The following is a 14,976-nucleotide window of genomic DNA, read 5'->3' on the forward strand; positions in this document are numbered from 1 at the left end:
TGGCCCATACTGGAAGCCAAAGGGCTTTAGAGGCATTTGTTTGACCCTAAAATTAGCCAATCTTCTTTTTTTCATATCTATTAGGTTTAGGGAAGACGAGCTTAGGAGCCGTTTAGAGAAAGAAACAATTTTTATGAATTCTCATTTAACAGGAATGAAACCTAAAAAGGTTAATATACAAATACATATTTTGTGTAGACTACATAATCCCTACACAAATATACAATGACAATAAAAGACAAGTGAAAACCATATACACAAATTATTACCCCTTTCAAGCTGATGCAGACATGAGTAAAGCATTAACTTGTCCACTAGAAAATAATGGCATTTTTTAGTAATTGATTTAGTCAAAATATCACCCTTTAGCTCAGTAGAAGAAACATAAGGGAGAGATAATGTATCATCGAGATAGCGATCACGAACATAATGACAATCTACATTAATATGCTTTGTCCTCTCATGAAAAACCGGATTAGATACAATTTTAATTGCATTTTGGTTATCTGCATATAAAGGTGTGGAATTCAAAATAGAGATACCAAATTCATTGAGAAGAGCACGAACCCAAACAATCTCATTAGCAACAGAGGACATAGCATGATACTCAGCTTCAGTGCTTGACTTGGAGACAGTGTCTTGTTTCTTCGTCTTACATGATATTAAGAGGATCTAAGAAACACACAATATCCTGTAGTAGTCTGGATCACCTGTCCAATCTGCATCGGCATATGCACTGAGATCTAAAGAGGATGTAGAGTCAAAGAATAATTCATGACTGGAAGTACCTCGAACATAGTGCAAAATTTGATAAACTGCTGATAGATGTGGTCGTTGAGGATCTGAAATAAACTGGCTCACAACATGGACAACATATGCAATATTTGGACGAGTCATAGTGAGATAGATGAGGGAGCCTATGAGTTTGCGATACATTGTAGGCTCAAGAAGATGATCGCCAACATGTGCAGAAAGTTTAACATTGAGTTCCATGGGAGTATCAACAACCTTCACATCATTCAATCGGGCACTAGAAACAAGATCAAGTGACATCTTTCATGTTGATGGGACTAGGAATAGAGGCAACTGCGCCCATTGAGTCTGACCAGGTACATGAGGATTTCCACGTGGCTGAGGATGTTTTCGACAATCATTAATTAAATGCCCTAGCTTCTTGCAATAATTACAAAAAATTTACTTCTTGCACTGATCAGCCGTGTGGACTTTTGGTTTGCATATATGACATTGCACTTGGATATAGTTAGCATCCTTGTTAGGAAAATTGGAAATGGCGAAGGGCACATCAATGACATCTTGTGAGGTAGATTTGCAAACTCCAAGAAAGCCTAAGCGAGTTTCTTCAGCAAGAAGATCTAAGAGGCAAATCATCTAGTTGTGGAGTGTGAGTATGATGAAGGATTGAGATTCTTATGCTTTCAAACTCTGTTCGTAACCCCATAAAGAAGTAAAATAAACGAGACTGATTTCGTGCTTTAGTAACAACTTGAGTAGGTGGCTCAGTCTCCATTGTGTCCATCTCATTCCATATGCTTGAGAGAATATTCAAATAATCTTGAATTGATGAATCCCCTTGTTGTGTCTTCATACTCTATTGTTCAAGGGTACACAAACGGGCAATGTTTTCTTGAGAATCAGTCTTTTGTAAATAAACCTACATTGCTTTAGCACTAGGTTGATATGTGAGGTTGCACCGAATTTTGGGCTCAACTGAGTTACGGCAAGCTAATCACTATGAGAATAAGCTTATTCTCATCCTTAGGAACTCGATGGGCTAATGTCGGCCAAGATATACCAACAAAGTTTTAGTTTTTTTTTTTTTTTTAGCAATCAGTTACTCAAAGAAGACAAAATAAGAGAATAAGAAACGGGGTATCAACGAGGTTAATGTGGGGGGTATCCTTAGAACGAGATTAATGTGGGAATCAACAATCAGTATTTAGAATAAGAACGAAGTTATATGTAGAAAATAACAAAGGTCATTTTATTGCTGCTCCTTAGAGAAATTTGTAATATAGGAAGTAATGGACAAATTAAAGGGAAACATCAACTAGACAAAACGAGGGTGAAGAGGGAGAATAAGGGCAACAAAAAAAAAAATACTGAGAGCACAAGAAACCACGCAACAAGGCAGTAAACCAGGTAAACAAAAAAAAAAAAAAACAAAACAGAAAATAACAAAAGTCATTTGGACTTCACATGTTTAAAGAAAAAGAGATTTGACCGTAGTAGAAAATCCCTACCGGATCAAAAATAAAAAATAAACAGGGGCAAACTGACCTTCAAAGTAGATAATGTAGATTGGTGCAGCTTTATTACCGCGTTATTTTAACTTTTTCCAGTTGTAGATGTTTTACAAACTTTCCGGTAATATTTTGCATCATTAATTATTTGAATGCTTAGTTAGTTGGCACGAGGCTGAACCATCATGGGTCTTGGATTTTGATTGTTGGGCCTAAGCCCAACCCAATAAATGGCAGTGGACCGCCATGCCAATCCTGTGCCTATCATTTAACTTATTTAGTTAAGAATGAAAAAGAGAAAGGGGACTATATTTTATATGCAAGTTCAATATTTTGGTCGTAACTTTCTAATACTAAACAAAAACAAACAAAGAAGAGATTTGGATGGTTGGAGAGCTCTTTTGATTGTATATAAATTGATTTATTTTGACCTGTTAACCATCTGGTTGGTTGGTTGCGATTTCCGCACTACACCGATAGAATTACTGAGGAGGTCATAGATCGATTGAACCCCCCTCCCGCGTAAAGGCTTCGTTGGCCCCTGCCCGGCCCATGCAAAACTGCTCCTGTGAACCAGACCCCCCTTTTTTCCTCATCTTAATCATTATAAAAGCTTGATTGCCGTTCAAGTAGTACTAATTATTACTTAGCCAAAGATGAAAGATCAATCATTCTTGAAAAGGGATGCAACACAAAGAGGTTTTGTATGTAGTTTGTATATAAATCATGATGTGGGAAAATATATCTAAAGAAGATGACAATCTTGATATTGAGATGTATAGATTTAGAGAAAAATAGAGTTTCTAGGTATTAAAATAGTACATCTTGCAACGTATTATCTAGACCACCTATTTTTTAGATTTTTCATGTGTTTATAGATCTACTTGATTTGAACCGTTTTTAAAATTTCAAATTTTATGTTTAGAGATAAAAATAGATTCTTTTATCACCCCGTAAGAATTTTTTATACTAAAATGCAACGTACTTTAATTCTCTAAGGTTGCAACCTAATGCAAACGTATTTTTTTTTTAGCTTTTACCATACATCTTTTTGGGATCCTCTCACGCTGTTAGATGTGAAAGGGGCTGTTGGGGGTGTCATTTCTCCGCCCAAAGTCTGTTTTATGATTTCGAAGGCATTGAATGTATGCCATGTGCTTGGTTCTGAATGGCATAGAATGGATGCCTGGTGCTTCCACAAAAGGCACAAAGGGATAAATTCTCCGGAAAATAGGAGTGGCAATGGACCTCGACCTGATCCGAGACCCGATAGGTAGAACCGACCCGGGTCTGGTTATGGGTTAAAAAATTGAACTTAGTGGGTCGGGTTTGGATCCAAATCTTGGATATGAATACTATTTGGGTCCAGGTTTATGTAGACCCGACCCCAATAGTTTTCATATTTTGATAATATTTAATATATCATATTTAAATAAATATAACTATATATTTTTAGCTACAATATTCAAATAACATATTTATATATTTAATAAAGTTATGAAATATATAGATATTTTGATTTTTGGGCAAGTCTAGTCGGGTCCTTTCCGACATTATATTTTCAGATCTAGATTGGGGTCTCGTGACTTCTGGTCCGGTCGGTTGGCCCGACCTAACACGTCCCGATCAAATGCTACCCCTATCGGAAATTGAAATTCGAACAAAATCCAAACTAGATTGCAATGAAGTTCTTAACCTCATAACCAACATAAATTAAAGCCCTCGGGAAAAAGGCACACATTATGCTCTAGTAGTAATACATTATCAACATGGTTATATTAGGGTGTTCGCACTATATAGCATCATATAATGGTACTCAACGAATTTTGGATACTTATATATCCTTGTTTTGTAATACAATATTTTTTTAGTAAGGGTATTTTTGTCATTAGGAGGGATGTGACATTATCAACATAAAATTTTATATCACCCACATAAAGTATTAAATGCCACTAGTATGCTTGGTGATGTCACACCTTTCTTAACGATAAAAAATACCCTTACTAAAAAATGTTAAAAACACAAACCAATAGTATATTACTGTCCAAGATTTGTTGAGTACAACTATAAAATGCTCTATAGTGTGAGCACCTTAATATAACTCAATATTGTAGAAATTTGCTTTGGTGTTTCTAAGTAATATATATATATATATATATATATATATATAGCAATGATCTAATGCAACCGTTGTATCATAGTATAATGCAACGACACTTCTAGAAAATCATGTTTTTGGTATTTGTATGACCCCAAATTTTGCACACACACTCTCTTCACCTCAATAATCAATCCCCCAAAAAACAAAAGTTCAATTTGAACCCTAGATATGGTCAAAATGAGTCCCCTCCAAAAACGAATCTAGACCATTCATTTTGTGAATTTCAAGATCTTAGCTTTTATAAACTCAAAATCATTTTTTTCTTTTTTAACATCATTTATCTAATGATAATAAAGCCATCCAAAAAAAATTAGAAATGAAAAACTATTTCTAAGGCCTAGATCTAAGCATCTCACAAAAATGAATGACCTATGTTAATTGGACTAAAAAAATACTTTATAGGTTGTGTTTCCAATTGTTTCTTTTTTTGTAATTGTTCATTAGAATGAAAAGAGTATATATTTCAAATTTTGGATCAAACAAATAGCCATAAGATAGTTTTTTAAGATTGTTGCATCATATTACTATACAACGGTTGCATGAAATCATTGCTCATATGTATATATATATATATATATATATATATGAAAAAACTAACAATAGTTGGACAGCTATAGTAAATAGTAATATGGGTGGAATCCCAACTGTTTTTTTAGGGGTATTTCAATCATTTTATATTTTGAGAAATAATTTTTAATTGTGAGTCCTATTTTTAATGCACATGTCTAAAATTTCATTATGATCCAATTTCTAAAAAAAAAATTAAATGCATATAGTGATATGCAGTATGAACCATATGATGAAAATCTGAAGGCTCCCATTCCACCTATATTACTATTCATTATTGTCGCCAAGTTATTGTAAAGTTATATATATATATATATATATATATATATATATATATATATATATATATATATAGGAAAAGACAACGCCTATAGATGAAAATGAACAGTGATTTCGTCTACCCCATCACGGTAAAAAGTTCATATATATATATATATATATATATATATATATATATATATATATATATATATATATATATATAGGAAAAGACAACGCCTATAGATGAAAATGAACAATGATTTCGTCTACCCCATCACGATAAAAAGTTCATCGCGCAGTCACGATTGTTCGGTAGTGTTTTATTTATTATTTTATTTTTTTACAAATCAGAATGACCTGAAATTGGAGCGTATATTCATAAAAAAAAGGGGAATCTTAAAAAATTATAAAAAAAATATTTTACATGAAAACTATTGACCAAAATACCCCCAAAATGTTTTGGGTGTATTTTGATCAATTTATTTTTACAGATAATTTTTTTTATATTTTTATTAGATGCGCCTCAGTAAGATGTACATACTCTCTAAATTTCAGGCCATTTCGATTTATAAAAAAAATAAATAAAAAATAAAACACTACTGGACAATCGTGACCGCACGATGAAATTTGGACGGTGATAAGGGTAGGCGAAATCACTATTCATTTTTGCCTATGGGTGTTGGAAAGACTTTTCTAGATATATATATATAGATATATGTGTGTGTGTTATCTAAGATCTACTTTAGAATTCTAAGCGATTATTTTAAAAAAAAAAATTTAAATGTTTGATCTAAACAAATATTTTATTCGAAACACACACACACACACATAACACTTAGCAACACTCGAGCAAATTTCTACAATATTTTGCTTATGGCTCATAATTATTCAAAGTTCATCAAATGATCACGATTGTTTGATAGTATTTAAATTTTAATAATTTTTTTACAAATCAGATTCATGTAAAATTTGGATCATGTGTAGATTATCAAAAATAAAATAACAAAAATACCCATGAAATATATATGGGTAATTTAATCATTTTTATTATTTTTTAATATTTTATTTATGTGCTCCTCACTAAGGAGGACACATGCATAAAATTTGAGGTTAATCGGATTTGTAGAAAAATGATTAAAATTCAAACGCTATCTGACAATCATGATCATCTGATGGACTTTGAATGGTATTAAGCTACGAGCGAAATACCATAGAAATTTGCTGAAGTGTTTTTAAATATTTTCCTATATATACGAAAAAGTTTATCTAAGGATGAAGCCCTAAACAGTCAAAATAAGGCACATCTCAATAATTCACTGGAAGAAGTTGTTTTGATGCCCACAAATTCTCAAATTGATTATCGCGACATAGGAAAAAATAGATTTTAAGTCACGGAAATAGGAAAAAATAGATTTTAAGTCACGGAAATATTTCGTTTGCACTGTGCCTGCACCAGAGTGAATAATACTCGGTTCAGAACTACAAGTTATTTCGTGAAAACTAGAGAATCTCGATAATAGGACATGAGCATAAAATGTAAAATAACATACTTCTTTTTTTGTATACAACAAATTTGCAAATCATAGGAGATATTTACCAGAGTTTCCCTTAGCATAAAGTTCCACAGAATTATTTCCCCATTTGGATTTTAATGAATATGTTAGATTTCTCCAAATCCTATAGAAAAAATGGGTGCAAATTTGAAATTTGATATCCCTACTACCTTTGACCAGTAGACCATTTTTCAATGTTTCCATACCACAGTATAAATGCCATTACATAAACAAAAGAACTGGAGAAATGCTAGGTGGTTAAGTCATAGTCGGGATACTAGACTGATGTTGGGTATCAACTAGGCCGGAGTGGCAATGGACCAAAACCCGACCCAAGAACGAAGGGGGCACACCCAATTCAGGTCCAGGTATGGGTCCAAAATTGGAGGCAGCAGGTCAGGCTGGGTACAGGTAAGTTTGAGTCCAAGTTTGATAATAGTTTTTGGGTCCTAATTTATGAAATATATATAAATATAATTAAATACAATGATATTTGAATTTTTTAGTCAAATCCGATCGGGTCTGCTTCAGGTTCCAGGTCCCACACTATATCTTTGAGTCGGTCCTGGGTCTGATGATTTCGGGTCCTGTCGCGTATCATTTTTTCAGGTCCTGGTCGACCCGTTGCCACTCCTAAAACTAGGCACGATTAAAAACAAATTGCTATCAGAATTTCTTGGTGGCAAAGAAGATGGCAGAAATGCATGGATAAGACTGGACTCACACCTTTAATTGCTCTCACAATTCCTTATTGATGCCTTGTACCACAATTGCTTGAAAATACAATTTAGTTTAAACTTTAAAGAGAAGAACGATCCCTTATGTCCATATTTACACCAACCAATACGGAGAGAAGAAAAATAACAAATCCTTTTCTTGCTGCAACAAAATAATCCAACACTTGGTTTCCCCTTAATGCAAAGAGAAGAAGAAACCAGAAATCTTGTTCATGCTGCAACAAAACACAACAAACAGAAGAAGAAACAATGGATCTTTTTCATGCTGCAACAATAGCCAGCAAATAGAGAGGGGAAAAACAAAAAACGCCAAAGATCTTTTTCATGCCGCAACCAAACCCACATCCTTGTTTCCCCCCAAATAGTTTGCCACAATAGAACCCACATCCTCCAATCCAACACCAATGCAAAGAGCCTTCAAAACACCCTCTTCTCCATTGTTGCTTGAGACCCTCACATTGGGCCCATCCTTGCATTTGCCCATGCATTTACACCCAACAACTGAACCCTGGGAGCCCAAACTCCTTTGGAAGGCCTCCATTAGCTCTGCTGCCCCCGACTTCTTGCACTTCCCTCCCATGCAAACTTGTATTCTCTCTCCTTTTTCCTCCATTCTCTCTCCTCCAATTGATTCAACAGCTGCTGTGGGAAGAGGGCTGCCACTACAATGAAGAGGGCTGCCACTACAACATGTCTCTGCAGGTTTATTTCGGATTTGGTTCATCGCAGAAGAGACTGCTGATTTTTCAAGTTGGGCTGGAATTGATAGTTCTTGAACTGGGTAGAGGAGAATTGGTTCAGATTCAGTTAGAGAAAGTGTTGTTTCTTCAACAGGTTCAGATTCAGTTAGAGAAAGTGTTGCTTCTTCAACAGGGGCTTGGGGATCTGGGCTGGGTTTCGTGAGAAGAGAGTTTCTTAAGCGATTCATGGTGACCACCTCACACTCACTGTCACTTGATTCTGAGGAAGAGGACGAAGAGTCCACGGCCTCTCGAGGAGACCTCATCTCTTTCTGAGCTGCTTTCATGGCTTTCCTCCTTTTCTTAATTTCCTTTTGTTCTGCTTTCAGTTGTTGCAGCTGAGTCAGCAAAACATTTGTTGCTTCCTGTAAATAAACAACCACAAACATGAATTAGTCAACAGTGAGAAAGAGTTTCAATAAGCTTAGGTAACAGGGGTTCCACAGAACAGAGCAACATGAAAGGAAACGGGATTGGAATTTTTCTAGCAAGTTAAAACAGAGGAATTACGAGACAGCAAGTTCATAAACCATATTAACTAACTCAGAAAATAAAACAATTTTTTTTTTAAGAAAACAAGTCCAACTCAATTTCTCTATTACATGAGAAAGAAACTCATATAATACAACATATAATTTACAAAAGAAATTGTTCAACTACCAGTGAAACATTGGTCTGTATCAAGAGTTGGCTCCTCGAATCAGTTAATACTTTTAGGGGAGCTTCAAAACCAAACGACCCAAAAACTATATTTTTCCTTTTTTATTGGGTTATTTCCTTCACAAGCTATACAGGCTAAAAATATTGTTAATTCCTTTATTTTGTGATATATACTTGGTATTTTCCTTGTAGACTTGGTCTTTCCCTTTTCTATTCTTTCCTCTTCTTTGGTACTCTCCTTTTTCTTTCTTTTCTCTAATTTGGCAATTTTATTTTCTACTCTTCTCTCGTCTTATTAGCTAGGGTTGAATTGGTAGTCTGTTTTTTGTTTCTCTTTTGACTCCTTCCTTTTCCTCTCCCAATTCTTTGTTGCTGTCCTTTTCAACTCTTTACTCTTATGGTAATTTTATCTTCTACTCCTCTCTTCTGGCTAATATGGAGTTGGTATTTTTCTTTTACTTCTTCCTTTTCCTTTTCCCAAGTTAAAATTGAAAATGTAATTTCTCCCAGATAGATGAAAAAAGAAAAAGGGGCCAAAAAAGTGAAGAGTTGAAAGCAAATATATTCAACCATTCTTAACCAAGTAAGAATATTTTATTGTTTCAAATTGCTTTAACCCAAAAAGAAAAAAAAAAAGGCATCCTTCCTCTCCTAGCTAATATTGAACAGGGGAAGTATAGAAAGCTTTAGGGGGGCCAAAGAAAGGAGTTGAAAGCAAATATATTCAACCATTCTTGACCAAGTAAGAATATTTTCTTGTTTGAAGTTGCTTTTAACAAAAACAAAAGGCATCCTAACTACCTCATGAAATTACTTGAAATTGAAGATACTCGAACAAATACTGAAATTTCATTTGAAACTAGAAGAAAATGAACCATTAAATCAACTAAAAATCATTTATGATCAGATCATCAGAAAAGGCTTACAATACATCGATTCATTCAGCACGCAAAATAACCTAAACATCAATATAGAATTTAGAAACATACTTCAATCGATACATTCCTTCAACAATGAATTCAATCAAAACTGATCCTTGTCCAAATCATTTAGACCGTAAAAATAAAATGATTCAGTGAACAAAGTCTCCTAAAAGTCATCAGAAATTAAGAAATAACAATCAAATTGAGAAGACAAGAAACAATAACCAATAGTACAAAAAAAAAATCAAATACAAAAACTCAAAAAACTTACCGATATCATCTTTCCTTTAACTTCACCAGCCAAATTGCCCTCAATTTCAGCACCATTAAACATCCCAGAAAACGAAAATAAATCCTTTTCCAATCCCTTAAGCAACTTCTTCCTCTTCTTCTCCTCCTTCACGTTGCTCCTACACGTTGCTCCCTCACAATAATACATAACATGACTGGCATCAGAAAATCCTAAACCACCATAACCCTTCGAAAAGGGGTTTTTGCAGAGCCTAGACACCGTCCACTCCTCCTTAACAAGCCTCAGATTGCCGGAAAACCGCTTGGTGGGGACCGAAACTGAAGGGCAATCGAGGGATACCTTGACACGAAAGGGCTTGTGGGGGACCGAAAACCGCTTTTCAGTAAAAGGAAGGCGGGAAATTGGACGGGAAACCGCGCTCGAAGCCTCCATTCTTGAACGCCGATCTCCGAGACCAGAGTTTCCAAGAAGAAGTGAACCATGATTTCAAGATTTGGGAGGACTTAAATAAGGCGCTCTGATGACATGGCGCATTCCGATTGGCGGGGATCCTTGGTGCGATAACGTGGACCAATGGGGTGCCAAGGCGCCTGCCTTCTCGTGGACGTTGGGAGTTGGGCACGTTTAGGCCTTGGCCAAGTTGCTCTGGGCACGTGCTTTAGGCTTTCTTGGACCGTTGGATAGACTTTGCAGAAATGGACGGTTTTGATTATGCCAGATGGAAGCAACATAGGACACGTTTGCGATCGATTGAGTTCGTTGGTTTGTGGCCGTTTTACCAGGTGGAAAGTTGCATGACACGTGGAGACATAGTGACGAAAATACCCTTGCAAATGGTTTTATAAGTATATAGAGGATAATTTTTGAAAGGTGCGGTTTTCTATATACCCTAGGCTCTACCTTAAAATAATGTCGAAAAATGTAGTTTCAACTAGAAATTTTAGTGACACCCTTAAAATATGTTTTTATTTCTATTTATGAAGTTTAAAGCTTCAAAGCTAGTGTAGATCGACAGATCTATCAAAACTTGAAAATTTACAGTCTAAAAATGCTTTAAAAAATATACTATTTTTAAAACTTGAAATCCATTTTTTTTCCTTACGTTCAAGCATCTTGATGTCGAGATGATCAATTTGAGGATATTTGAACATAAAAACAACCTTTTTTAATGAAATTTTTTAGGTAAGTTCAAATTTGATTGATTATAGCCTCCGCTCTTTATAAACTTTTCCCATGTTTGAAAGAGTAATAGAAGGTAATTTTTTAAAAGGTGGTTTCTATAAGGCCTAGGCTTTATGGAAACAAAACAAAGCCTTACCTCAAATCCTTGTCCAATAAGCACTTTTCGAATGGAAATCTCCATGTTGACCCTAAAGTCAATTTATATCTCGGATGATGAAATCCCACACCAAAAAGAAAAAAAAGTATACAAAGAGATCATTTATTTTTAGTACAAGGAGGTCATAACTATTCTTGTCCATCAAATGCTTGCAAGTGTACATGTAAGTAAAACTGAAAGCCCAACGAGAAATTCTTGAACTTCGTCACATATCCCAAACCATCCAATTAGACAACTGATGGCTAGGATTAGTTGTGACTTTCCTGTATTAAAGATAAATGGTCTTATAGTATACAATCCCTTAAAAAAATAATACAAATCCTACAGATCTATGAGCACTTATTTTTAGGATGAAATAGGTGGTCTAGATAGTTTGTTACAATAATCATATTTTTAGAGTTTCAAATCCAATTTGTTTTTCCACAACGATAACATTCAAGCCAAGATGATCGATGTCAAGGTTTTCAAATATTTGAATTGCAATTTTCAATGAATTATAAATTGAGGTTTTAGTTATTTTGATAGGGTTGGAGCCATATCAAATAATTTTCTTTTTTTGAAAGAGTAATTTATGTACAGACAAAAAAAAAGGCTAATTTTGAGTAAAAATTATATAAAAGGTTGGTCAACCCATATTTTTTTATTTTTTTCAAAATGCCCCTCTGTCCAACGGTGCAATCCTCATACTACTTTTTATCTTCTATTTTTTTTATTTTTTTCTTTAGTAGGGTTTAGTTCAGAGCATACCTCGAACCGCTCAGAATTGAGCCCTGGTTCAGCCCAGAGAGCGGTCTAAGATCGCCATCCTTGGACCGTTCTTTGTGTCTTGTTTTATGAAACCAATCTCAAAAACTCTATCTAGATGATCATGGATTTGAAAAGAAAAAAAAAAAAAAAAAAATCATTAAAAATAGTTTATCTTACAACACATTTTGAAATGTCTATTTGAAGTCTCCATAGATATGCTCTATCTCTAATATTTTTAAAACTTCAAATTCCGCTCTCAAAAAAGAAAGTATATTTGCATTGCATCACACTATTTTAGTATTATAAATTTATTTTCCAGTGGGTTTTGATGTGTGGCTTCAGTAAAATGTTAGAGTTGCAGTCCTTACGAAAAGCATACCCATTCTTAAATTCTCTCTCAAAAGTGTAAGAAAAGTAAGACTTATATTTCAAGCCTTTCCTAATATTTCAAACCTCTTATTTTGAAATTCATTAAATATTTTAAAAGGAAGAACATTTATGATTTAATATTTTAAAAAGATTAGAAATAAAAATCTAAATGGTGTTATTTAGTTAAAATGAGATAAAGCAACAGACTTGCATAACTATAAACACAAGAAAATAAATTAGTTTTATATGCACCACCAAACTTCTCACTTTTGTAAGTTTCTTGTGGAGACCACCATTTTTTTTTGTTCAAGTATTCACATCTCTCTCTCTTCTCTCCAATCACTTCTTTTAAATGGGGAAGGTATGATAAGGATCTATCATTGAGACAACTCTCATACTTTTCAGAATTCGAGAAGAAATTTATTTTGGCAAATGAATGGACATCAGATTTCCGGGAATTTAAAATTGAAAGGAGATAGAAACATACAGAGATTTGCAGTCTTAAAATATACTTGAAAGAAATTATGTATTGTGAGATTGTTTATATTTAATACAGAGAGGTCACAGTCACAAGGTCATAATTACTATATGCCGTTAGATGTATAATCCAATGGCTAGGGGTGCATCACGATTTTTGTTTTCACCTTTGAGCCAGGATAAAGACACCCTCAACTGCATGAATTTCATGTTTAATGGCTATTGATGATTGTGATCTTCTTGTTTCAAAACTATATAGTTTCATTATCTATTTTCAGAGGTGTTACTAGTGACTTGGACTCGACCTAATCCAATAAGATCTAGGTTGGGCCAGGACCTAAAACTGAACCCCAAATCTGTTCCAAGTCAACCCATTAGGTCTATTATTCAAGCCCAAAACCGAGTTGGTTTTCGGTTGGCGATCCGACCCAATTGTCACCCCTCTTTATTTTCTCTAATTGAAAATATTTTATAGATAAGGTACGGTCATTTTAGTCATTAGCATGAAAATGACAAGCACCCGAGGTCAAATGGGGCAATTTTACGTTCCCAAAAGATGTGGCATATTCTTGGGAGGGGAATAAACCTTGGAAGAATTTTGCATGAAGACGCATTGTCAAATAAAGAAAGAAAATATTGGTGTAGTGGAGACACTGTTATCTCGACATCAATAATCGTTGAAAGCAATTGCTCCTAATCTCTTAAACTTATTATTTTTTATAATGCATTATCTACATCATTTATTTTAAGTGTTCACAAGTATGTGAGATCTCCACTATTTTTTAATATTAAAATTTCCTAATCAAGGAATTGAATAAATTTTTAGGCCATCATTAGTGTTTTAAGCACCATAACCTTTTTAAGGTGAAAAGTTGCTTTACCTTATCCTAACCGCATCGCTCTCTTCTTCTTCTCTTTTTTAATTTTTAATTTTTTAATTTTTATTTTTATTTTAATATTAAGAGTGTGAATGAATGGTGGGAGACGAAAATCATTCTTCGCGGAAAGGAAGGAATGGACCGTTGGCGGTTAAAGTGGCATAGAGCCGCAAAGTCAAGGTTCCATTCTTGATTCCTACCGCAATTTAAATAAGGGAAAAAGTTTGTACAAGGGTGAGGCTCTAAATAATCGAATTAAGGCGCACAATAAAAATTAACTGGAAGAGGTTTTTTTGATGCTTAAAAATCATCAAATAGTATCATCTCAACCTCAAGATATATAGATATGAGAAAAATATATTTCCAATTTTGGAAATAGTACATCTTGTAATCATTTTCTAGACCGTCAATTTTTAAGATTTTAAATGTTCATAGATCAGCTCGATCCATCACAAAGATTTCTAATATCGAAATTACATCTTTCGACACTATTTGAAAGTTTACCTTACTTTGATTGTTTAGGGCCTCAACCTCATACAAACCACACCCTTAAATAAGATCAAATTAAATGACTGTGCTCCTGCAGAAGCATTGTATATTTACTCCCTCGGGTGGAAACCTTACCTTGGACTATTCGTTGGACCCAAAATTTGGTGCACAAGAGAAATATAATTATTACCCCATGGCCTTAAAAGAAAATAAAACGTTTTTTTTTTTTTTTTTCACTTGGTTTCTGATGAGCTAAGACTTATCTGCCCTTGCCAAATCACCGGTTCGGTATAAAAATTACCATTGCCAAGCTATTGAGCCCAAGCCCGGCAGATTAGCTGTAAGATTAAACATGGTTCAAATTTTATTTTTATAATAATTACTCTAATATTTGTTTTTCTGAATTTCATACCCTAAAGCTTTATGTTTTGCCCCATCTATTTCAATCGGTTGATCCAATGCGTTCCAAGAGAATTCCATACGAGTGGTATGGGATGTTTTTAGTAAGGAAAAGTTTTATATAAGGCTATATAACCCATAGAAATATGCTTGCAGTAATGT

The 14,976-nt window shown here is 34.2% G+C and overlaps 1 protein-coding gene across 1 annotated transcript; it reads right to left on the bottom strand.

Annotated features, from left to right (window-relative positions):
- Positions 1–7,523: 7,523 nt before the first annotated feature.
- DGAT3 (diacylglycerol acyltransferase) lies at positions 7,524–10,596 on the bottom strand. The gene is made up of 2 exons (XM_006840294.4): positions 10,135–10,596; positions 7,524–8,645 (listed from the first exon to the last, which is right to left on the bottom strand). The coding sequence occupies exons 1-2, from the start codon at positions 10,546–10,548 to the stop codon at positions 7,863–7,865; spliced, it is 1,197 nt and encodes a 398-aa protein (XP_006840357.1). The 5' UTR covers positions 10,549–10,596; the 3' UTR covers positions 7,524–7,862.
- Between the last annotated feature and the right edge of the window lie 4,380 nt (positions 10,597–14,976).

The sequence above is a fragment of the Amborella trichopoda genome, chromosome 2 (genome assembly GCF_054954075.1).
Source record: "Amborella trichopoda isolate Santa Cruz 75 chromosome 2, AtrichopodaSantaCruz75HAP2 v2.0, whole genome shotgun sequence".
Classification (NCBI taxonomy): Eukaryota; Viridiplantae; Streptophyta; class Magnoliopsida; order Amborellales; family Amborellaceae; genus Amborella; species Amborella trichopoda.